Source organism: Poecile atricapillus, chromosome 31, assembly GCF_030490865.1.
Source record: "Poecile atricapillus isolate bPoeAtr1 chromosome 31, bPoeAtr1.hap1, whole genome shotgun sequence".
Taxonomy (NCBI): Eukaryota; Metazoa; Chordata; class Aves; order Passeriformes; family Paridae; genus Poecile; species Poecile atricapillus.
Window position 1 is genome coordinate 3,410,095 of NC_081279.1, and position 22,578 is coordinate 3,432,672.

General features: G+C 57.3%; 2 protein-coding genes and 1 long non-coding RNA gene across 6 annotated transcripts; 2 read left to right on the plus strand and 1 right to left on the minus strand.

Annotated features, from left to right (window-relative positions):
• The first annotated feature begins 3,669 nt into the window (after positions 1 to 3,669).
• Positions 3,670 to 10,645, plus strand: SELENOW (selenoprotein W). The gene is made up of 5 exons (XM_058859892.1): positions 3,670 to 3,725; positions 4,387 to 4,411; positions 4,986 to 5,039; positions 8,212 to 8,286; positions 9,856 to 10,645. Exons 1-5 carry the CDS (start codon positions 3,694 to 3,696, stop codon positions 9,928 to 9,930), a joined length of 261 nt encoding a protein of 86 aa, XP_058715875.1. The 5' UTR covers positions 3,670 to 3,693; the 3' UTR covers positions 9,931 to 10,645.
• Positions 10,646 to 10,812: 167 nt separating this feature from the next.
• On the minus strand, positions 10,813 to 11,730 carry LOC131590051 (uncharacterized). 2 transcript variants are annotated; one of them, XR_009279941.1, is made up of 2 exons: positions 11,700 to 11,730; positions 10,813 to 11,049 (listed from the first exon to the last, which is right to left on the minus strand). It is a non-coding gene; the product is annotated as an uncharacterized LOC131590051 (long non-coding RNA). The 2 variants fall into 2 exon arrangements; XR_009279940.1 differs by lacking the exon at positions 11,700 to 11,730 and adding an exon at positions 11,546 to 11,568.
• Positions 11,731 to 13,736: 2,006 nt separating this feature from the next.
• On the plus strand, positions 13,737 to 21,111 carry LOC131590048 (histone H3.3A). 3 transcript variants are annotated; one of them, XM_058859891.1, is made up of 5 exons: positions 13,772 to 13,902; positions 14,355 to 14,498; positions 16,896 to 17,049; positions 20,866 to 21,010; positions 21,068 to 21,111. In XM_058859891.1, exons 2-4 carry the CDS (start codon positions 14,371 to 14,373, stop codon positions 20,992 to 20,994), a joined length of 411 nt encoding a protein of 136 aa, XP_058715874.1. In that variant the 5' UTR covers positions 13,772 to 13,902; positions 14,355 to 14,370; the 3' UTR covers positions 20,995 to 21,010; positions 21,068 to 21,111. The 3 variants fall into 3 exon arrangements, with proteins under 3 accessions (XP_058715872.1, XP_058715874.1, XP_058715873.1); XM_058859889.1 differs by lacking the exon at positions 21,068 to 21,111 and having other exon boundaries at positions 13,737 to 13,875; positions 20,866 to 21,025; XM_058859890.1 differs by lacking the exon at positions 21,068 to 21,111 and having other exon boundaries at positions 20,866 to 21,025.
• The last annotated feature ends 1,467 nt before the right edge of the window (positions 21,112 to 22,578 follow it).

Sequence of the window (22,578 nt, forward strand, 5' to 3'; positions counted from 1 at the left end):
CTGGGAGAACTGGGGGAGGGACTGGGAGGGACTGGGAGCACTGGGGGAGGGACTGGGAGAGACTGGGAGCGCTGGAGGTGGGGCTGAGAGGGACTGGGCGGGACTGGGAGGGACTGGAAGGGACTGGGAGGGACTGGGAGGGACTGGGAGGGACTGGGAGCGCTGGGGGAGGGACTGGGAGGGACTGGGAGCGCTGGAGGTGGGGCTGAGAGGGACTGGGAGGGACTGGGAGGGACTGGGAGCACTGGGGGAGGGACTGGGAGAACTGGGGGAGGGACTGGGAGGGACTGGGAGGGACTGGGAAGGACTGGGGGAGGGACTGGGGGAGGGACTGGGAGGGACTGGGGGGGACTGGGGGGGACTGGGAGGGACTGGGAGGGATTGGATGGGACTGGGAGGGAACTGGGAGGGACTGGGAGCACTGGGGGAGGGACTGGGAGGGACTGGGAGGGACTGGGAGGGACTGGGAGGGACTGGGGGGGACTGGGGGGGACTGGGAGGGACTGGGAGGGATTGGATGGGACTGGGAGGGAACTGGGAGGGACTGGGAGCACTGGGAGGGACTGGGGGCGGGACTAGGGGTAACTGGGAGGGACTGGGAGAGCTGGAGGGGGGGCTGGGAGGGACTGGGAGGGACTGGGACCGGACTGGGAGGGACTGGGAGCACTGGAGGGGGGGCTGGGGGGGCTGGGAGGAACTGGGCGGGACTGGGAGAACTGGGGGAGGGACTGGGAGAACTGAGGGGGGGGACTGGGAGGGACTGGGCGGGACTGGGAGCACTGGGGGAGGGACTGGGGAACTGGGGGAGGGACTGGGAGGGACTGGATGGGACTGGGAGCGGGGATATTGGCGGGGTTATACTGGTTATACTGGGGGGTTACACTGGGAGTACTGGGGGGTTATACTGGTTATACTGGGGGGCTATACTGGGGGATTATACTGGTTATACTGGGGGGCTATACTGGGTGTACTGGGGGGTTATACTGGTTATACTGGGGGGTTACACTGGGAGTACTGGGGGGTTATACTGGTTATACTGGGGGGTTACACTGGGTGTACTGGGGGGCTATACTGGTTATACTGGGGGGCTGTACTGGGGGCAGGTACTGGTTATACTGGGGGGTTACACTGGGTGTACTGGGGGGTTACACTGGGTGTACTGGGGGGTTATACTGGTTATACTGGGGCAAGTACTGCTTATACTGGGGGCAGGTACTGGTTATACTGGAGGGCAGAACCTCCACTAAAACCAGTTCTGGTGTCACTGGTCCCGTACTGGTGTCACTGGTCCCGTACTGGTGTCACTGGTCCCGTACTGGTGTCACTGGTGTCACTGGTCCCGTACTGGTGTCACTGGTGTCACTGGTCCCATACTGGTGTCACTGGTGTCACTGGTCCCATACTGGTGTCACTGGTCCCGTACTGGTGTCACTGGTCCCTTACTGGTCCCATACTGGTGTCACTGGTCCCATACTGGTGTCACTGGTCCCGTACTGGTGTCACTGGTCCCATACTGGTGTCACTGGTCCCATACTGGTGTTACTGGTCCCATACTGGTGTCACTGGTGTCACTGGTGTCACTGGTCCCGTACTGGTGTCGCTGGTCCCGTACTGGTGTCACTGGTGTCACTGGTCCCATACTGGTGTCACTGGTCCCGTACTGGTGTCGCTGGTCCCTTACTGGTGTCACTGGTGTCACTTGTCCCATACTGGTGTCACTGGTCCCGTACTGGTTTCACTGGTGTCGCTGGTCCCTTACTGGTGTCACTGGTGTCACTGGTCCCATACCAGTCCCATACTGGTGTTACTGGTCCCATACTGGTGTCACTGGTCCCATACCAGTCCCCTACTGGTGTCACTGGTGTCACTGGTGTCACTGGTCCCGTACTGGTTTCACTGGTCCCATACTGGTGTCACTGGTCCCGTACTGGTGTCACTGGTCCCGTACTGGTGTCACTGGTCCCATACTGGTCCCATACTGGTGTCACTGGTCCCATACTGGTGTCACTGGTCCCATACCAGTCCCGTACTGGTGTCACTGGTGTCACTGGTGTCACTGGTCCCGTACTGGTTTCACTGGTCCCGTACTGGTTTCACTGGTCCCGTACTGGTCCCGTACTGGTCCCGTACTGGTCCCATACTGGTTTCACTGGTCCCGTACTGGTCCCGTACTGGTCCCATACCAGTCCCATACTGGTTTCACTGGTCCCGTACTGGTGTCACTGGTCCCGTCCTGGTGTCACTGGTGTCACTGGTCCCTTACTGGTCCCTTACTGGTGTCACTGGTCCCATACCAGTCCCGTACTGGTGTCACTGGTCCCGTACTGGTCCCATACTGGTGTCACTGGTCCCTTACTGGTCCCATACTGGTGTCACTGGTGTCACTGGTCCCTTACTGGTCCCATACTGGTTTCACTGGTCCCGTACTGGTGTCACTGGTCCCGTACTGGTGTCACTGGTTTCACTGGTCCCGTACTGGTCCCATACTGGTTTCACTGGTCCCGTACTGGTGTCACTGGTCCCATACCAGTCCCGTACTGGTGTCACTGGTCCCGTACTGGTCCCATACTGGTGTCACTGGTCCCATACTGGTGTCACTGGTCCCGTACTGGTGTCACTGGTCCCTTACTGGTCCCATACTGGTGTCACTGGTCCCGTACTGGTGTCACTGGTCCCTTACTGGTCCCGTACTGGTGTTACTGGTCCCATACTGGTGTCACTGGTCCCGTACTGGTGTCACTGGTCCCGTACTGGTGTCACTGGTCCCATACCAGTCCCGTACTGGTGTCACTGGTCCCGTACTGGTCCCATACTGGTGTCACTGGTCCCATACTGGTGTCACTGGTGTCACTGGTCCCATACCAGTCCCGTACTGGTGTCACTGGTCCCGTACTGGTCCCATACTGGTGTTACTGGTCCCATACTGGTGTCACTGGCCCCATACTGGTCCCGTACTGGTGTCACTGGTCCCGTACTGGTCCCATACTGGTGTCACTGGTCCCTTACTGGTCCCATACTGGTGTCGCTGGTCCCATACTGGTGTCACTGGTCCCTTACTGGTCCCATACTGGTTTCACTGGTCCCGTACTGGTGTCACTGGTGTCACTGGTCCCGTACTGGTCCCGTACTGGTCCCATACCAGTCCCGTACTGGTGTCACTGGTGTCACTGGCCCCATACTGGTCCCATACTGGTGTCACTGGTGTCACTGGTGTCACTGGTCCCATACCAGTCCCGTACTGGTGTCACTGGTCCCATACTGGTGTCACTGGTGTCACTGGTGTCACTGGTCCTGTACTGGTGTCACTGGTCCCTTACTGGTGTCACTGGTGTCACTGGTCCCATACCAGTCCCATACTGGTTTCAGTGGTCCCATACTGGTGTCACTGGTCCCTTACTGGTCCCATACCAGTCCCATACTGGTGTCACTGGTCCCTTACTGGTGTCACTGGTGTCACTGGTCCCATACCAGTCCCATACTGGTGTCACTGGTCCCATACTGGTGTCACTGGTGTCACTGGTCCCATACCAGTCCCATACTGGTGTCACTGGTCCCATACTGGTGTCACTGGTGTCACTGGTCCCATACCAGTCCCATACTGGTGTCACTGGTCCCTTACTGGTGTTACTGGTGTCGCTGCTGTCGCCGGTCCCGTCCTGGCCCCGCCCCTCCCGCGCATGCGCAGTTGCCGCAATGGCGCCGCTCCGGGTCCATGTCCTTTACTGGTACCGGGGGGCCCCAAACTGGGGGGGCCCAAATTGGGGGGGGGGTCCCTGATCCAGGGGGGGGTCCCCAAAATCGGGGGGGGGGGGTCCCTGATCCAGGGGGGGGTCCCCAAAATCGGGGGGGGGGGTCCCTGATCCCGGGGGGGGTCCCCAAAATGGGGGGGGGTCCCCAAACTGGGTGGGGAGGGTCCCCAAACTGGGGGGGTCCCCAAATTGGGGGGTTCCTGTGCCCGGGGGGGTCCCTGATTTGGGGGGGGTCCCAAACTGGGTGGGGGTCCCCAAACTGGGGGAGGGTCCCCAATTCTGGGGGGGGTCCCCAATTCCGGGTGGGGGTCCCCAAACTGGGTGGGGGTCCCCAATTCTGGGTGGGGGTCCCCAATTCCGGGGGGGGTCCCCAAACTGGGTGGGGGTCCCCAATTCTGGGTGGGGGTCCCCAATTCCGGGGGGGGTCCCCAAACTGGGTGGGGGTCCCCAATTCTGGGTGAGGGTCCCCAATTCCGGGGGTGTCCCCAATTCCGGGTTTGTCCCCAATTCCGGGGGGGGGTCCCCAATTCTGGGTGGGGGTCCCCAATTCCTGGTGGGGGTCCCCAAACTGGGGGGGGGTCCCCAATTCCGGGGGGGGTCCCCCCTTTTTAGCCCCCTCCTCATTTTCCATCCCCAGCGGAGCCTGAGGCTACAAACCCAAGGTGAGACCCCTCCCCAATTTGTGACCCCCCAGAACAATCAGGGGGAGCCCCCTCCCCATTTTTTGACCCCCCCAAACCCCGGGGGGGGGGTCCAGAGGACCCCCTCCCCAATTTGTGACCCCCAAAAACCCAGGGGGGTGTCCAGGGGAGCCCCCTCCCCAATTTGTGACCCCCCAGAACACTCGGGGGGGTCCAGGGGAGCCCCCTCCCCAATTTGTGACCCCCCCAAACCCCCGGGGAGGGTCCAGAGGAGCCCCCTCCCCAATTTGTGACCCCCCAGAACACTCGGGGGGAGCCCCCTCCCCATTTTTTGACCCCCCAAACCCCGGGGGGAGGGTCCAGGGGAGCCCCCTCCCCAATTTGTGACCCCCCAAACCCCGGGGGAGGGTCCAGAGGAGCCCCCTCCCCAATTTGTGACCCCCAAACCCCGGGGGAGGGTCCAGAGGACCCCCTCCCCAATTTGTGACCCCCCAGAACAATCAGGGGGAGCCCCCTCCCCAATTTGTGACCCCCCAAAAAACCCAAGGGGGGTCCAGAGAAGCCCCCTCCCCAATTTGTGTCCCCCCCATCCCAGTTTGAGCAGCTCAGGCGGGAGCTGGAGCGGCGCTTCCCGGGAGCTCTGGACGTGGTGGGTTTTGGGGAGGGGTCCCCAAATTTGGGGAGGGGGCTCAAGATTTTGGGGGGGGCTGCGGGGTTTGGGGAGGGTCTTGAATTTGGGGTGGGGTCCTCAGGATTTTGGGGAGGATCCCGGGATTTTTGGGGTGGGATTCTCAGGATTTTGGGGTGGGAGTCCCAGGATTTTTGGGGTGGGGGTCCCGGGATTTTTGGGGTGGAATCCTCAGGGGTTTGGGGTGGGGGTCCCGGGATTTTTGGGGTGGGATCCTCAGGGTTTTGGGGTGGGGGTCCCAGGATTTTTGGGGTGGAATTCTTAGGATTTGGGGTGGGGTCCTCAGGATTTTGGGGTGGGGGTCCCCAGGTTTTGGGGTGGGGGGTCCCAGAATTTTTGGGGTGGGGGTCCTCAGGATTTTTGGGGTGGGATCCTCAGGATTTTTGGGGGTGGAATCCTCAGGATTTTTGGGGTGGGGGTCCCGGGATTTTTGGGGTGGGATCCTCAGGATTTTGGGGTGGGGATCCCAGGATTTTGGGGTGGGATCCTCAGGATTTTTGGGGTGGGGGTCCCAGGATTTTTGGGGTGGGATCCTCAGGTTTTGGGGTGGGGGTTCCGGGATTTTTAGGGTGGAATCCTCAGGATTTTTGGGGTGGGGGTTCCAGGATTTTTGGGGTGGAATCCTCAGGATTTTGGGGAGGATCCCGGGATTTTTGGGGTGGGGGTCCTGGGAATTTTGAGGTGGGGGTCCCAGGATTTTTGGGGTGGGATCCTCAGGATTTGGGGTGGGGGTCCCGGGATTTTTGGGGTGGGATCCTCAGGATTTTTGGGGTGGGGGTCCCAGGATTTTTGGGGTGGGATCCTCAGGATTTTTGGGGGTGGTCCCAGGATTTTTGGGGTGGAATCCTCAGGTTTTGGGGTGGGGGTTCCGGGATTTTTAGGGTGGAATCCTCAGGATTTTTGGGGTGGGGGTTCCAGGATTTTTGGGGTGGAATCCTCAGGATTTTGGGGAGGATCCCGGGATTTTTGGGGTGGGGGTCCCGGGATTTTTGGGGTGGGGGTCCCGAGATTTTTGGGGTGGGATCCTCAGGATTTTGGGGTGGGGGTCCCAGAATTTTTGGGGTGGAATCCTCAGGTTTTGGGGTGGGGGTCCCGGGATTTTTGGGGTGGGATCCTCAGGATTTTTGGGGTGGGGGTCCCAGGATTTTTGGGGTGGGATCCTCAGGATTTTGGGGTGGGGGTTCCGGGATTTTTAGGGTGGAATCCTCAGGATTTTTGGGGTGGGGGTTCCAGGATTTTTGGGGTGGAATCCTCAGGATTTTGGGGAGGATCCCGGGATTTTTGGGGTGGGGGTCCCAGAATTTTTGGGGTGGGATTCTCAGGTTTTGGGGTGGGGGTCCTGGGAATTTTGGGGTGGGGGTCCCAGAATTTTTGGGGTGGGGTTCCCCAGGTTTTGGGGTGGGGGTCCCGAGATTTTTGGGGGTGATCCCAGGACTTTTGGGGTGGGATCCTCAGGATTTTGAGGTGGAGTCCTCTGGTTTTGGGGAGGATCCCAGGATTTTGGGGTGGGGTTCCCCAGGTTTGGGGTGGGTTTCTCAGGTTTTGGGGTGGGGGTCCCAGGATTTTGGGTGGGTTCCCCAGGATTTTGGGGTGGGGTCCCGGAATTTTTGGGGGTGGGTTCCCCAGGATTTTGGGGTGGGGGTCCCAGGATTTTGGGGGGGTTCCCCAGGGTTTTTGGGGTGGAATTCTCAGGATTTTGGGGTGGGGGTCCCGGGATTTTTAGGGTGGAATCCTCAGGTATTGGGGAGAATCCCAGGATTTTTGGGGTGGGGATCCCGGGATTTTGGGGAGGATCCTGGGATTTTTGGGGTGGAATTCTTAGGATTTGGGGTGGAATCCTCAGGTTTTGGGGTGGGGATCCCCAGGATTTTGGGGTGGGGGTTCCAGAATTTTTGGGGTGGGGGTCCCGGGATTTTTGGGGTGGAATCCTCAGGTTTTGGGGTGGGGGTCCCAGAATTTTTGGGGGTGATCCCAGGATTTTTGGGGTGGAATCCTCAGGATTTTTAGGGTGGGGGTCCTGAGATTTTTGGGGTGGAATCCTCAGGATTTTGGGGAGGATCCTGGGATTTTTGGGGTGGAATTCTTAGGATTTGGGGTGGAATCCTCAAGATTTTGGGGGAGATCCTGGGATTTTTGGGGGGATTCCCCAGGATTTTGGGGGGGATCCCCAGGATTTTGGGTGAGGGTCCCAGGATTTTTGGGGTGGAATTCTCAGGATTTTGGGGTGGGGGTCCTAGGATTTTTGGGGTGGGATCCTCAGGATTTTGGGGTGGGGATCCCCAGGATTTTGGGGTGGGGTTCCCCAGGTTTTGGGGTGGGGGTCCCGGGATTTTTGGGGTGGGATCCTCAGGATTTTTGGGGTGGGGGTCCCGGGATTTTTAGGGTGGAATCCTCAGGATTTTTGGGGTGGGGGTCCCGAGATTTTTGGGATGGGATCCTCAGGATTTTGGGGTGGGGGTCCCCAGGATTTTGGGGTGGGGGTTCCGGGATTTTTAGGGGGAGTTCCCCAGGATTTTGGGGTGGGGATCCCCAGGATTTTGGGGTGGGGGTCCCGAGATTTTTGGGGGTGATCCCAGGACTTTTGGGGTGGAATCCTCTGGTTTTGGGGAGGATCCCAGGATTTTTGGGGTGGGGATCCCAGGATTTTTGGGGTGGGGTTCCCCAGGATTTTGGGGTGGGGTTCCCCAGGATTTTGGGGTGGGGTTCCCCAGGTTTTGGGTGGGTTCCCCAGGATTTTGGGGTGGATCCCAGGATTTTTGGGGTGGGGGTCCCAGGATTTTTGGGGTGGATTCCCCAGGATTTTGGGGGTCGGTTCCCCAGGATTTTTGGGATGGGTTCCCCAGATTTGGGGTGGGGATCCCCAGGATTTTGGGGTGGGGGTCCCAGGGTTTTGGGGTGGGGGTCTTGAGATTTTGGGGTGGGGTTCCCCAGGATTTTGGGGTGGGGGTTCCGGGATTTTTAGGGGGAGTTCCCCAGGATTTTGGGGTGGGGATCCCCAGGATTTTGGGGTGGGGTTCCCCAGGATTTGGGGGTGGGGATCCCCAGGATTTTGGTGGGGTTCCCCAGGATTTTGGGGTGGGGATCCCCAGGATTTTGGGGTGGGGGTCTCTCAGCTGCCCCCCTGCCCCCCCAGAGCGGCCAGGGCACCAAGGAGGTGACGGGATGGTTTGAGGTGACCGTGGGGGGACACCTGGTCCACTCCAAAAAGGTGAGTGAGCCCCCCCCCCCAAATCCCTGACCTGTTTTGGGGGTACCCCCAAATCCCTGACCCGTTTTGGGGGTACCCCCAAATCCCTGACCCACTTTGGGGGTCCCACCCAAATCCCTGACCCGTTTTGGGGGTACCCCCAAATCCCTGACCCGCTTTGGGGGTACCCCCAAATCCCTGACCCATTTTGGGGGTCCCACCCAAATCCCTGACCTGTTTTGGGGGTCCCACCCAAATCCCTGACCCGTTTTGGGGGTCCCATCCAAATCCCTGACCCGCTTTGGGGGTCCCACCCAAATCCCTGACCCGCTTTGGGGGTACCCCCAAATCCCTGCCCCACTTTGGGGGTCCCACCCAAATCCCTGACCCATTTTGGGGGTCCCACCCAAATCCCTGACCTGTTTTGGGGGTCCCACCCAAATCCCTGACCCATTTTGGGGGTCCCACCCAAATCCCTGCTCCATTTTGGGGGTACCCCCAAATCCCTGACCCATTTTGGGGGTCCCACCCAAATCCCTGCCCCATTTTGGGGGTCCCCCCCCAATCCCTTCCCATTTTGGGGGCTCTCTCCCCCATTTTGGGGGTCCCCCCCCCAATCCCTTCCCCATTTTGGGTTTCCCTTCCCCCAATCCCTGTCCCATTTTGGGGGTCTCCCCTATTTTGGGGTCCCCCCCTTTAATCCCTGCCCCATTTTGGGGGTCCCTGCCCCATTTTGGGGGTCCCTGCTCCATTTTGGGTTTCCCCTCCCCAATCCCTGTCCCATTTTAGGGTCCCCCCCTCAATCCCTGCCCCATTTTGGGGGTCCCTGCTCCATTTTGGGTTTCCCCTCCCCAATCCCTGCCCCATTTTGGGGTCCCCCCCCCAATCCCTTCCCATTTCGGGGGTCCCTGCTCCATTTTGGGGGTCCCTGCTCCATTTTGGGGGTCCCTGCTCCATTTTGGGGTCCCTCCCCAAATCCCTGCCCCATTTTTGGGGTTGCTCCCCCATTTTGGGGGTTCCTTCCCCATTTTGGGTTTTCCCTCCCCAATCCCTGTCCCATTTTAGGGTCCCCCCCTCAATCCCTTCCCATTTTGGGGGGTCCCTGCCCCATTTTGGGGGGTCCCTGCCCCATTTTGGGGGTCCCCACCCAAATCCCTGCCCCATTTTGGGGGTCTCTCCCCCATTTTGGGGGTTTCCCCCTCAATCCCTGCCCCATTTTGGGGTCCCCCCTGCCCCATTTTGGGGGTCCCTGCTCCATTTTGGGTTTCCCTTCCCCCAATCCCTGCCCCATTTTGGGGTCTCCCCTTCAATCCCTTCCCATTTTGGGGCTCCCTGACCCATTTTGGGGGGTCCCTGCCCCATTTTGGGGTTTCCCCCCCCAATCCCTCCCCATTTTGGGGGCTCCCTGCCCCATTTTGGGGGTCCCTGCCCCATTTTGGGGGTCCCCCCTCAATCCCTTCCCATTTTGGGGGGGGTCTCTCCCCCATTTTGGGGGTCCCTGCCCCATTTTGGGGGTCCCCCCTCAATCCCTTCCCATTTTGGGGGGGGTCTCTCCCCCATTTTGGGGTCCCCCCTGCTCTTTCCCCCCAGAACGGCGATGGTTTCGTGGACAGTGACCCCAAGCTGCGCAGGATCGTGGCCGCCATCGAGTCCCAGCTGGCCTAGGCCCCTCTAGGGGGGCCCCTGTCGCGACATGTCGCCGATATCGCGGGAGATATCGCGGGAGATATCGCGGGATTTGGCGGGATATCGCGGGATATCGGGACATGTCGCGACAGCGCTGACCCCTCCCCCGGCCCCCCCGGGCCCTCCCCGCGCTCCATGACGGGAATCGCCGAAACGCCGCCGGCACCGGGCGAGTCCCAGAGCCCGCACGGGCGGCTCCGGGGGCTGGGGAGGGGTCGGAGACCACCCCAAATCCCCCCAAATTCACCCCAAAATCATCAGATTTTACCCCAAATCCCTTTGTCCCACCCCAAATCCCCCAAATTTCAACCCAAATTCCTTTATCCCACCCCAAATCCCCCAAATTTCACCCCAAATTCCTTTATCCCACCCCAAATCCCCCAAAATTCACCCCAAATTCCTTTATCCCACCCCAAATCCCCCAAAATTCACCCCAAATTCCTTTATCCCACCCCAAATCCCCCCAAATTCACCCCAAAATCATCAGATTTCATCCTAAATCCCTCAAAATTCACCCCAAATTCATCAGATTTCACCCCAAATCCCCCAAATTTCAACCCAAATTCATCAAATTTCACCCTAAATCCCTTTGTCCCACCCCAAATCCCCCAAATTTCACCCCAAATTCCTTTATCCCACCCCAAATCCCCCAAATTTCACCCCAAATCCCTCAAAATTCACCCCAAATTCATCAGATTTCACCCCAAATCTCCCAAATTTCACCCCAAATCCATCAGATTTCACCCTAAATCCCCCAAAATTCACCCTAAATTCCTTTATCCTACCCCAAATCCCCCAAAATTCACCCCAAAATCATCAAATTTCACCCTAAATCCCTTTGTCCCACCCCAAATCCCCCAAATTCCAACCCAAATCCCCTAAAATTCACCCCAAAATCATCAAATTTCACCCCAAATCCATCAGATTTCACCCCAAATGCCTCAAAATTCACCCCAAATTCATCAGATTTCACCCTAAATCCCTCAAAATTCACCCCAAATTCATCAGATTTCACCCCAAATCCCCCAAATTTCACCCCAAAATCATCAGATTTCATCCTAAATCCCTTTGTCCCATCCCAAATCCCCCAAATTTCCCCTTAAATCCCTTCATCCCACCCCAAATCCCTCGGATTTCGCCCCGAATCCCCCAGATTTCACCCTAAATCCCTTTGTCTCACCTCAAATCCTCCATATTTCACCCCAAATCCATCAGATTTCACCCCAAATCCATCAAATTTCAACCCAAATCTGTCAGATTTCAACCCAAATCCCTTCAGCTCACTCCAAATCCCTCAAATTTCACCCCAAATCTCTCAAATTTCACCCCAGATCCCACAGGTCCTGCCCCAAATCCATCAAATTTCAATCCAAATCATCAAATTTCATCCCAAATCCCTCAAATTCCCCCTAAATCCCTTCATCCCACTCCAAATCCCACAGATCCCACCCCAAATCCCACAAATTTCACCCCAAATCCCACAAATTTCAACCCAAATCCCTTCATCCCACCCCAAATCCTTCAAATTTCACCCTAAATACCTCAAATTCCACCTCAAATCCCTCAAATTTCACCCTAAATCCCTTTGTCCCACTCCAAATCCATCAAATTTCACCCTAAATCCTTCAAATTTCACCCCAAATCCCTTCACCCCACCCCAGATCTTTCAATTTTCACTCCAAATTCCTTCATCCCACCCCAAATCCCTCAAATTTCACTCCAGATCCCCCAAATCCCTCAAATTTTACCCAAAATCCCACAGGTCCTGCCCCAAATCCCTCAAATTTCACCCCAAATCCTCCAAATTTCACCCAAATCCCTCAAATTTCACCCAAATCCCTCAAATTTCACCCAAATCCCCCAAATTTCACCCCAAATCCCTCAAATTTCACCCAAATCTCTCAAATTTCACCCCAAATCCCTCAAATTTCACTCCAAATCCCCCAAATTTCACCCAAATCCTTCAAATTTCACCCCAAATCCCTCAAATTTCACCCAAATCCCTCAAATTTCACCCAAATCCCTCAAATTTTACCCCAAAGCCCTCAAATTTCACCCCAAATCCCCCAAATTTCACCCCAAATCCCCCAAATTTCACCCAAATCCCCCAAATTTCACTCCAAATCCCTCAAATTTCACCCCAAATCCCTCAAATTTCACCCAAATCCCCCAAATTTCACTCCAAATCCCCCAATTTCACCCCAAATTCCTTCATCTCACCCTAAATCCCCCAAATTTCACCCAAATCTCTCAAATTTCACTCCAAATCCCCCAAATTTCACCCAAATCCCTCAAATTTCACCCAAATCCCCCAAATTTCACTCCAAATCCCTCAATTTTCACCCCAAATTCCTTCATCTCACCCTAAATCCCCCAAATTTCACCCAAATCTCTCAAATTTCACTCCAAATCCCCCAAATTTCACCCAAATCCCTCAAATTTCACCCCAAATCCCCCAAATTTGCCCCTAAATCCCTTTATCCGACCCCAAATCTATCAAATTTCACCACAAATCCATCAAATTTCAACCCAAATCCATCAAATTTCAACCCAAATCCCTTCATCCCACCCCAAATCTTCCAATTTTCAACCCAAATTCCTTCATCCCACCCCAAATCCCCCAAATTTCACCCAAATCCCCCAAATTTCACCCAAATCCCCCTAATTTCACCCAAATCCCTCAATTTTCACCCCAAATCCCTTCATCCCACCCTAAATATTTCATTTCTCCCCAAATCCTTCCTATCCCCCCCCCAGAACGCATCAAATCCCACCCCAAAATCTTTATTCCCACCCCAAAAATTCTTCTTTTACCTCCCAAACCCCTTCCCCTCACTCCAATTTTTTTGAGTTTTAACGAAAATTCGTTGTTTTATTGAAAATTTACAGTTTTAATGAAAACTCGCAGTTTAAATGTAAACTCACTGTTTTTCATTAAGCGTTTTCAGCCAAATTCTGCTTTTTTCAGAGGATTTTTCTCCCACAGAAGCAGCCTAAAAAAATGAGAAAAAAAACTTTAAAACACTGGAAATACCTAAGGATTTTATTAACACCCCATTTATTTGTTTTCCACCCTCCCAATTCCAGTTGCCTTCCGTGACTCGGTGGCCTTTTGGAAATAAAAATGTTGGAAATTTGGAGCCAGATTTGGGTGATTTTGGGGTTGTTTCGTGAGGGGTTTGAGGGAGGAGGAATGAGGGCTCTGTGTGCTTTGGAAATTCCATTTTTTTGTTTAATCCTAAAAACCGGCACGGTGGAAAAGGAAAATTGTGAATTTATTCATTTCCTGAAGGAAATAAAAGGAAAATTGGGTTGGGTTTTGTGGTGTTTGAGGGGATTTTTTGGGATCAACACACTCTGAGCTCTTCCGAGCTTCTTCTCCATATTTAATCCTAAAAAAGCGTCATGAAGTGATGGAATTATGACGCAGTTTTCCTCCTGGGAATAAAAGATGGAAAATTCAGACGGAATTCTTTGGTTTTGTGGGTTTTTTTTGGGATTCTTATTGGGCCTTCTCATGGGAGGAACAAAGGCGGTGATGCCTCACTCCAAGCTCTCCCAAACTCCGTCCTGTTGGTTTAAACCCCAAATTCCACCATCCCGGAATTCAGAAATTAGGGAATTACGGAATCCGGAATTTAAAAATGAGGGAATTATGGAATCAGGAGGCGGAAAAAACCCTCGGAGCGCCTCAGGCCCGGCCTCCCCCTCAGGGCTCCCAAGATGGCGGCGCCGCCTCACCTCAGCCGACCCCCCCCCCCCCCTCCCGTTCCCGCCCCGCGCCGCGCGGGGCACGACGGGAACCGCCCTCAGCCGGGACCCGCCATTTTCTGCCGGGAAAGGCGGGAAGGGGGAGACCGAAGCCGCCGCAGCTGCACCGCGGGACCCCCACGGCTCCAGCGCCGCCGCCAGCGCCGCTAGCAGGTACCGGCAGCGCGGCGGCTCTCGGGGGTCGCTACCGGGGAGCGGTGAGGGGGAAGTACCGGGAAGGCTCCGGTGTTCTGGAAGGGGGGGGGGTGTGGGGGGGGCGGCCGGGGTCGCCTGAGGAGACGCTTCTCCTTAGTCCCGCCTTCCGTGCGTTGCCGCGCGCTGATTGGCCAGGAAGCCGGGACGTGATTGGTTGCGAGGCACGTCCGTCAAAGAGAGGGCGCGTGGACGCCGCCGTCCCTGCCAATCCGCGAGGGCCGCGCGGGGGCTTCTGGGTGCGGTAGTTCGGGGCGGCGCCGCCGTTGGGCTCAGCCAATCGTGCGCTGCGTGCGTGATGACGTCACGCGGCGCGCGGGGCCTGACGGTAGTTGTAGTCGCTTAGGCCGCGCGAGGTTTTTTTTTTTTCCCTCCGGTTTTCCCGGTTTTTCTTCCCGGTTTTTTTCGTTATTCCCGGTTTTTTTCCCGGTTGTTCCCAGGCTGTGACGGCCCGGGATGGCGCGCACCAAGCAGACGGCTCGGAAATCCACCGGCGGCAAGGCGCCGCGGAAGCAGCTCGCCACCAAGGCCGCCCGGAAGAGCGCGCCCTCTACCGGCGGCGTCAAGAAACCGCATCGCTACCGGTAACTGGGGATACTGGGGGATACTGGGAGGATATTGGGGATACTGGGGGGTACTGGGGATACTGGGAGGCACTGGGGGATACTGGGAGGCACTGGGGGGATACTGGGAGGCACTGGGAGGATACTGGGGGATACTGGGGACACGGGGCACTTGGGATACAGGGGATACTGGGGGAATATTTGGGGTACTGGGAGGCACTGGGGGATACTGGGAGGATACTGGGGATACTGAGAGGCACTGGGGGATACTGGGGGGATGCTGAGGGATACTGGGGCATACTGGGATGGGGGGCACTGGGGATACTGGGACGCACTGGGGGGATACTGGGGATACTGAGAGGCACTGGGGGGATCCTGGGAGGATACTGGGGGATACTGGGAGGATACTGGGAGGATATTGGGGATACTGGGGGGTACTGGGGATACTGGAAGGATACTGGGGGGATATTGGGAGATACTGGGGACACGGGGCACTTGGGATACTGGGGATACTGGGGGGATATTTGGGGTACTGGGAGGCACTGGGGGATACTGGGAGGTACTGGGAGGCACTGGGAGGATACTGGGGATACTGAGAGGCACTGGGGGATACTGGGGGGATGCTGAGGGATACTGGGGGGATACTGGGGCATACTGGGATGGGGGGCACTGGGGATACTGGGACGCACTGGGGGGATACTGGGGATACTGAGAGGCACTGGGGGGATACTGGGAGGATACTGGGAGGATATTGGGGATACTGGGGGATACTGGGGATACTGGGAGGCACTGGGGGATACTGGGGGATACTGGGGACACGGGGCACTTGGGATACTGGGGATACTGGGGGGATATTTGGGGTACTGGGAGGCACTGGGGGATACTGGGAGGATACTGGGAGGTACTGGGAGGCACTGGGAGGATACTGGGGATACTGAGAGGCACTGGGGGATACTGGGGGGATGCTGAGGGATACTGGGGGGATACTGGGAGGATATTTGGGATACTGGGGGGTACTGGGGATACTGGGAGGCACTGGGAGGATACTGGGGGATACTGGGGACACGGGGCACTTGGGATACAGGGGATACTGCAGGAATATTTGGGGTACTGGGAGGATACTGGGGGACACTGGGAGGTACTGGAGATACTGGGAGGATACTGGGGGGATACTGGGAAGCACTGGTGCTATACTGGGGGATACTGGGAGGCACTGGGGCTATACTGGGGGATACTGGGAGGCACTGGGGGATACTGGTGTAACCCATTCCCGTCCCCCCACCCCCGGCACGGTGGCGCTGCGCGAGATCCGGCGTTACCAGATCCAGGGGGGATACTGGGAGGCACTGGGGGATACTGGGAGGCACTGGGGGGATACTGGGGGATACTGGGAGGCACTGGGGGATACTGGGGCTGTACTGGGCGATACTGGGCTATACTGGTGTAACCCATTCCCATCCCCAGCCCCGGCACGGTGGCGCTGCGCGAGATCCGGCGTTACCAGAACCAGGGGGGATACTGGGAGGCACTGGGGGATACTGGGAGGCACTGGGAGGATACTGGGGGATACTGGGGACACGGGGCACTTGGGATACTGGGGATACTGGGGGGATATTTGGGATACTGGGAGGCACTGGGGGATACTGGGAGGTACTGGGAGGCACTGGGAGGCACTGGGGGATACTGAGAGGCACTGGGGGATACTGGGGGGATGCTGAGGGATACTGGGGCATACTGGGATGGGGGGCAGTGGGGATACTGGGGGTACTGGGAGATACTGGGGATACTGAGAGGCACTGGGGGGATACTGGGAGGATACTGGGGATACTGGGAGGCACTGGGGGATACTGGTGTAACCAGTATCCCATCCCCATCCCCGGCACGGTGGTGCTGCGCAAGATCCGGCGTTACCAGAACCAGGGGGGATACTGGGAGGATACTGGGGGATACTGGGAGGCACTGGGGGGATACTGGGAGGCACTGGGGGATACTGGGGGGATACTGGGAGGCACTGGGGGGATACTGGGAAGCACTGGGGGGATACTGGGCTATACTGGGCTATACTGGGGGATACTGGTGTAACCCATGCCCATCCCCCCAGCCCCGGCACGGTGGCGCTGCGCGAGATCCGGCGTTACCAGAACCGGGGGGGATACTGGGAGCACTGGGGGGATACTGGGGGATACTGGGGCTATACTGGGAGGCACTGGGGCTATACTGGGCTATACTGGGGAATACTGGTGTAACCCATTCCCATCCCCCCAGCCCCGGCACGGTGGCGCTGCGCGAGATCCGGCGTTACCAGAACCAGGGGGGATACTGGGGGATACTGGGGGATACTGGGAGGCACTGGGGGGATACTGGGGGATACTGGGCTATACTGGGAGGCACTGGGGGTAACCAGTATCCCATCCCCAGCCCCGGCACGGTGGCGCTGCGCGAGATCCGGCGTTACCAGAAATCCACGGAGCTGCTGATCCGGAAGCTTCCGTTCCAGAGACTCGTCCGGGAAATCGCCCAGGACTTCAAAACCGACCTGCGCTTCCAGAGCGCCGCCATCGGAGCCCTGCAGGTGAGGGGACACCTGGGGACACCTGGGGACACCTGGGGACACCTGGGGGCACACCTGGGACAGGTGAGGGGACAGCTGGGGACACCTGGGGACACCTGGGACAGGGGAGGGGACACCTGGGGACACCTGGGGACACCGGGGACACCTGGGGACACCTGGGGACACACCTGGGGACACACCTGGACAGGGGAGGGGACACCTGGGGACACACCTGGGACACACCTGGGGACACCTGGGGACAGCTGGGGACACCTGGGGACACCTGGGGACACCTGGGGGGACACCTGGGACACACCTGGGGACAGCTGGGACACCTGGGGACACCTGGGACAGGTGAGGGGACACCTGGGGACACACCTGGGGACACCTGGGGACAGCTGGGGACAGCTGGGGACACACCTGGGGACACCTGGGGGGACACCTGGGAACACCTGGGGACACCTGGGGACAACTGGGGACACACCTGGGGACACACCTGGGGCACACCTGGGGAGACACCTGGGGACAGGTGAGGGGACACCTGGGGACACTTGGACAGGTGAGGGGACACCTGGGACACACCTGTCACACACCTGTCACACACCTGTCACACACCTGTCACACACCTGTCACTCACCTGTCACACACCTGTCACACACCTGTCACTCACCTGTCACACACCTGTCACTCACCTGTCACACACCTGTCACACACCTGTCACCTGTCACACATCTGTCACACACCTGTCACACACCTGTCACTCACCTGTCACACACCTGTCACACACCTGTCACACACCTGTCACCTGTCCCTCACCTGTGTCACACACCTGTCACACACCTGTCACACACACCTGTCACACACACCTGTCACACACCTGTCACACACCTGTCACCTGTCACACACACCTGTCACTCACCTGTCACACACCTGTCACACACCTGTCACTCACCTGTCAGACACACCTGTCACACACCTGTCAGTCACCTGTCACCTGTCACACACCTGTCACACACCTGTCACACACCTGTCACTCACACCTGTCACACACCTGTCACACACACCTGTCACACACCTGTCACACACCTGTCACCTGTCACACACCTGTCACACACCTGTCACCTGTCACTCACCTGTCACACACCTGTCACACACACCTGTCACACACCTGTCACACACCTGTCACACACACCTGTCACACACCTGTCACCTGTCACACACACCTGTCACACACCTGTCACCTGTCACACACCTGTCACACACCTGTCACCTGTCACTCACCTGTCACACACCTGTCACACACACCTGTCACACACCTGTCACACACCTGTCACACACACCTGTCACACACACCTGTCACACACCTGTCACTCACCTGTCACTCACCTGTCACTCACCTGTCACACACCTGTCACACACACCTGTCACACACCTGTCACACACCTGTCACCTGTCACACACCTGTCACACACCTGTCACCTGTCACTCACCTGTCACACACACCTGTCACACACCTGTCACACACCTGTCACACACCTGTCACACACACCTGTCACACACCTGTCACACACACCTGTCACACACACCTGTCACACACCTGTCACACACCTGTCACTCACCTGTCACACACCTGTCTCACACCTGTCACACACACCTGTCACACACCTGTCACTCACCTGTCACACACACCTGTCACACACCTGTCACACACCTGTCACCTGTCACACACCTGTCACACACCTGTCACCTGTCACTCACCTGTCACACACCTGTCACACACACCTGTCACACACCTGTCACACACCTGTCACCTGTCACACACACCTGTCACACACCTGTCACACACCTGTCACACACCTGTCACTCACCTGTCAGACACACCTGTCACACACCTGTCAGTCACCTGTCACCTGTCACACACCTGTCACACACCTGTCACACACCTGTCACTCACACCTGTCACACACCTGTCACACACACCTGTCACTCACCTGTCACACACCTGTCACACACACCTGTCACACACCTGTCACCTGTCACACACCTGTCACACACCTGTCACCTGTCACTCACCTGTCACACACCTGTCACACACACCTGTCACACACCTGTCACTCACCTGTCACTCACCTGTCACTCACCTGTCACACACCTGTCACACACACCTGTCACACACCTGTCACACACCTGTCATACACCTGTCACACACCTGTCACACACACCTGTCACACACACCTGTCACACACCTGTCACCTGTCACACACCTGTCACACACCTGTCACCTGTCACTCACCTGTCACACACACCTGTCACACACCTGTCACACACACCTGTCACACACCTGTCACACACACCTGTCACACACACCTGTCACACACCTGTCACACACCTGTCACTCACCTGTCACACACCTGTCTCACACCTGTCACACACACCTGTCACACACCTGTCACACACCTGTCACCTGTCACACACCTGTCACACACCTGTCACCTGTCACTCACCTGTCACACACCTGTCACTCACCTGTCACACACACCTGTCACACACCTGTCACTCACCTGTCACACACCTGTCACACACACCTGTCACACACCTGTCACACACACCTGTCACACACCTGTCACACACCTGTCACACACCTGTGACATACCTGTCACACACCTGTCACTCACCTGTCACACACCTGTCACACACACCTGTCACCTGTCACACACCTGTCACACACCTGTCACACACACCTGTCACACACCTGTCACACACCTGTCCCTCACCTGTGTCACACCTGTCGGCAGGAGGCGAGCGAGGCGTATCTGGTGGGGCTGTTTGAGGACACCAACCTTTGTGTCACACACCTGTCACACACCTGTCACCTGTCACACACCTGTCACACACCTGTCACATACCTGTCACACACCTGTCACACACCTGTCACACACCTGTCACACACACCTGTCACACACCTGTCACACACCTGTCACACACACCTGTCACACACCTGTCACACACCTGTCACACACACCTGTCACACACACCTGTCACACACCTGTCACACTCACCTGTCACACACCTGTCACACACCTGTCACTCACCTGTGTCACACACCTGTCACACACACCTGTCACTTGTCTCACACCTGTCACACACCTGTCACACACCTGTCACACACCTGTCACACACCTGTCACTCACCTGTCACACACACCTGTCACCTGTCACCTGTCCCACACCTGTGTCACACCTGTCCCCAGGAGGCGAGCGAGGCGTACCTGGTGGGGCTGTTTGAGGACACCAACCTTTGTGTCACACACACCTGTCACACACCTGTCACACACACCTGTCTCACACCTGTCACACACACCTGTCACACACACCTGTCACACACACCTGTCACACACACCTGTCACACACACCTGTCACACTCACCTGTGTCACACACCTGTCACACTCACCTGTGTCACACCTGTCCCCAGGAGGCGAGCGAGGCGTACCTGGTGGGGCTGTTTGAGGACACCAACCTTTGTGTCACACACACCTGTCACTCACCTGTCACACACCTGTCACACACCTGTCACACACCTGTCACCTGTCACACACCTGTCACTCACCTGTCACCTGTGTCACACCTGTCGGCAGGAGGCGAGCGAGGCGTACCTGGTGGGGCTGTTTGAGGACACCAACCTTTGTGTCACACATACCTGTCACACACACCTGTCACCTGTCACACACCTGTCACACACCTGTCCCTCACCTGTGTCACACCTGTCACACACCTGTCCCACACCTGTGTCACACCTGTCACACACCTGTCCCACACCTGTGTCACACCTGTCGGCAGGAGGCGAGCGAGGCGTACCTGGTGGGGCTGTTTGAGGACACCAACCTTTGCGCCATCCACGCCAAGCGCGTCACCATCATGCCCAAGGACATCCAGCTGGCGCGGCGCATCCGCGGGGAGCGCGCCTGAACACCCGGAACGACACCCGGAACGACAACCGGAATGACAACCGGAATCACCACCGGAATGACGGGAATGACAACCGGAACGACGGGAACGACCACCGGAATCACCACCGGAATCACCACCGGAATAACAACCGGAATAACAACCAGAATGACGGGAATAACAACCAGAATGATGGGAATCACCACCAGAATAACAACCAGAATAACAACCGGAATCACCACCAGAATAACAACCGGAATGACAACCGGAATGACGGGAATAACCACCGGAATCATCACCGGAATCACCACCAGAATAACAACCGGAATAACCACCGGAATGACGGGAATAACAACCAGAATGATGGGAATCACCACCAGAATAACAACCGGAATAACAACCGGAATCACCACCAGAATAACAACCGGAATGACAACCGGAATGACGGGAATAACCACCGGAATAACGGGAATAACAACCGGAATAACGGGAATCCTGGGGTTCCGGGAGATTCTGGGGATCCTGGGATCCGGGGGAATCCCAAAAATCCTGGGAATGCTGGGGATCCCAGGAATTCTGGGAATGCCGGGGATCCTGGGAACTCTGGGAATGCTGGGGATCCCGGGAGTTCTGGGGATCCTGGGAATCACAGGGATTCCAGGGATCCTGGGGATCCCAACAATCCTGGGGATCCTGGTGATCCCAACAGTCCTGGGGATCCTGGGAGTTCTGGGGATCCCGGGAATCACGGGAATTCTGGGGATCACGGGGATTCCGGGAATGCTGGGGATCCCAACAGTCCTGGGGATCACGGGTCTCACGGGAATGCTGGGGATCCTGGGAATGCTGGGGATCCTGGGAGTTCTGGGGATCCCGGGAATCACGGGAATGCTGGGGATCCGGGGGATTCCGGGAATCCAGGTGATCCCAACAGTCCTGGGGATCCCGGGAATCACGGGAATGCTGGGGATCCCAACAATCCTGGGGATTCCAGGGATCCTGGTGATCCCAACAGTCCTGGGGATCCTGGGGGTTCTGGGGATCCCGGGAATCACGGGAATGCTGGGGATCACGGGGATTCCGGGGATCCTGGGGATCCCAACAATCCTGGGGATCCCGGAGATCCTGGTGATCCCAACGGTCCTGGGGATCCCGGGAGTTCTGGGGATCCCGGGAATGCTGGGGATCCCAACAATCTTGGGAATCCCAGGAATCCAGGTGATCCCAACAGTCCTGGGAATGCTGGGAATCCGGGAATCCTGGGGATCCTGGGAATCCAGGTGATCACAGCAATCCCGGGAGTTCTGGGGATCCTGAGGAATTCTAGGGATCCCAGGGATCCGGGTGATCAAAGCAATCCTGGGAATGCTGGGGATCCAGGGGATTCTGGGGATCCTGGGGATTCTGGGGATCCCAGGAATTCTGAGAATCCGGAGGGATCCTGGGAATTCTGGGGATCCTGGGAGTTCTGGGAACGCCAGGAGTTCCGGGGATCCCAGAGATCCAGGTGATCCCAACATTTCTGGGGATTCTGGAAATGCTGGGGATCCCATGAGTTCTGGGGATTCCGGGGGATTCTGGGGTCTGGGTGATCCCAACAATCCT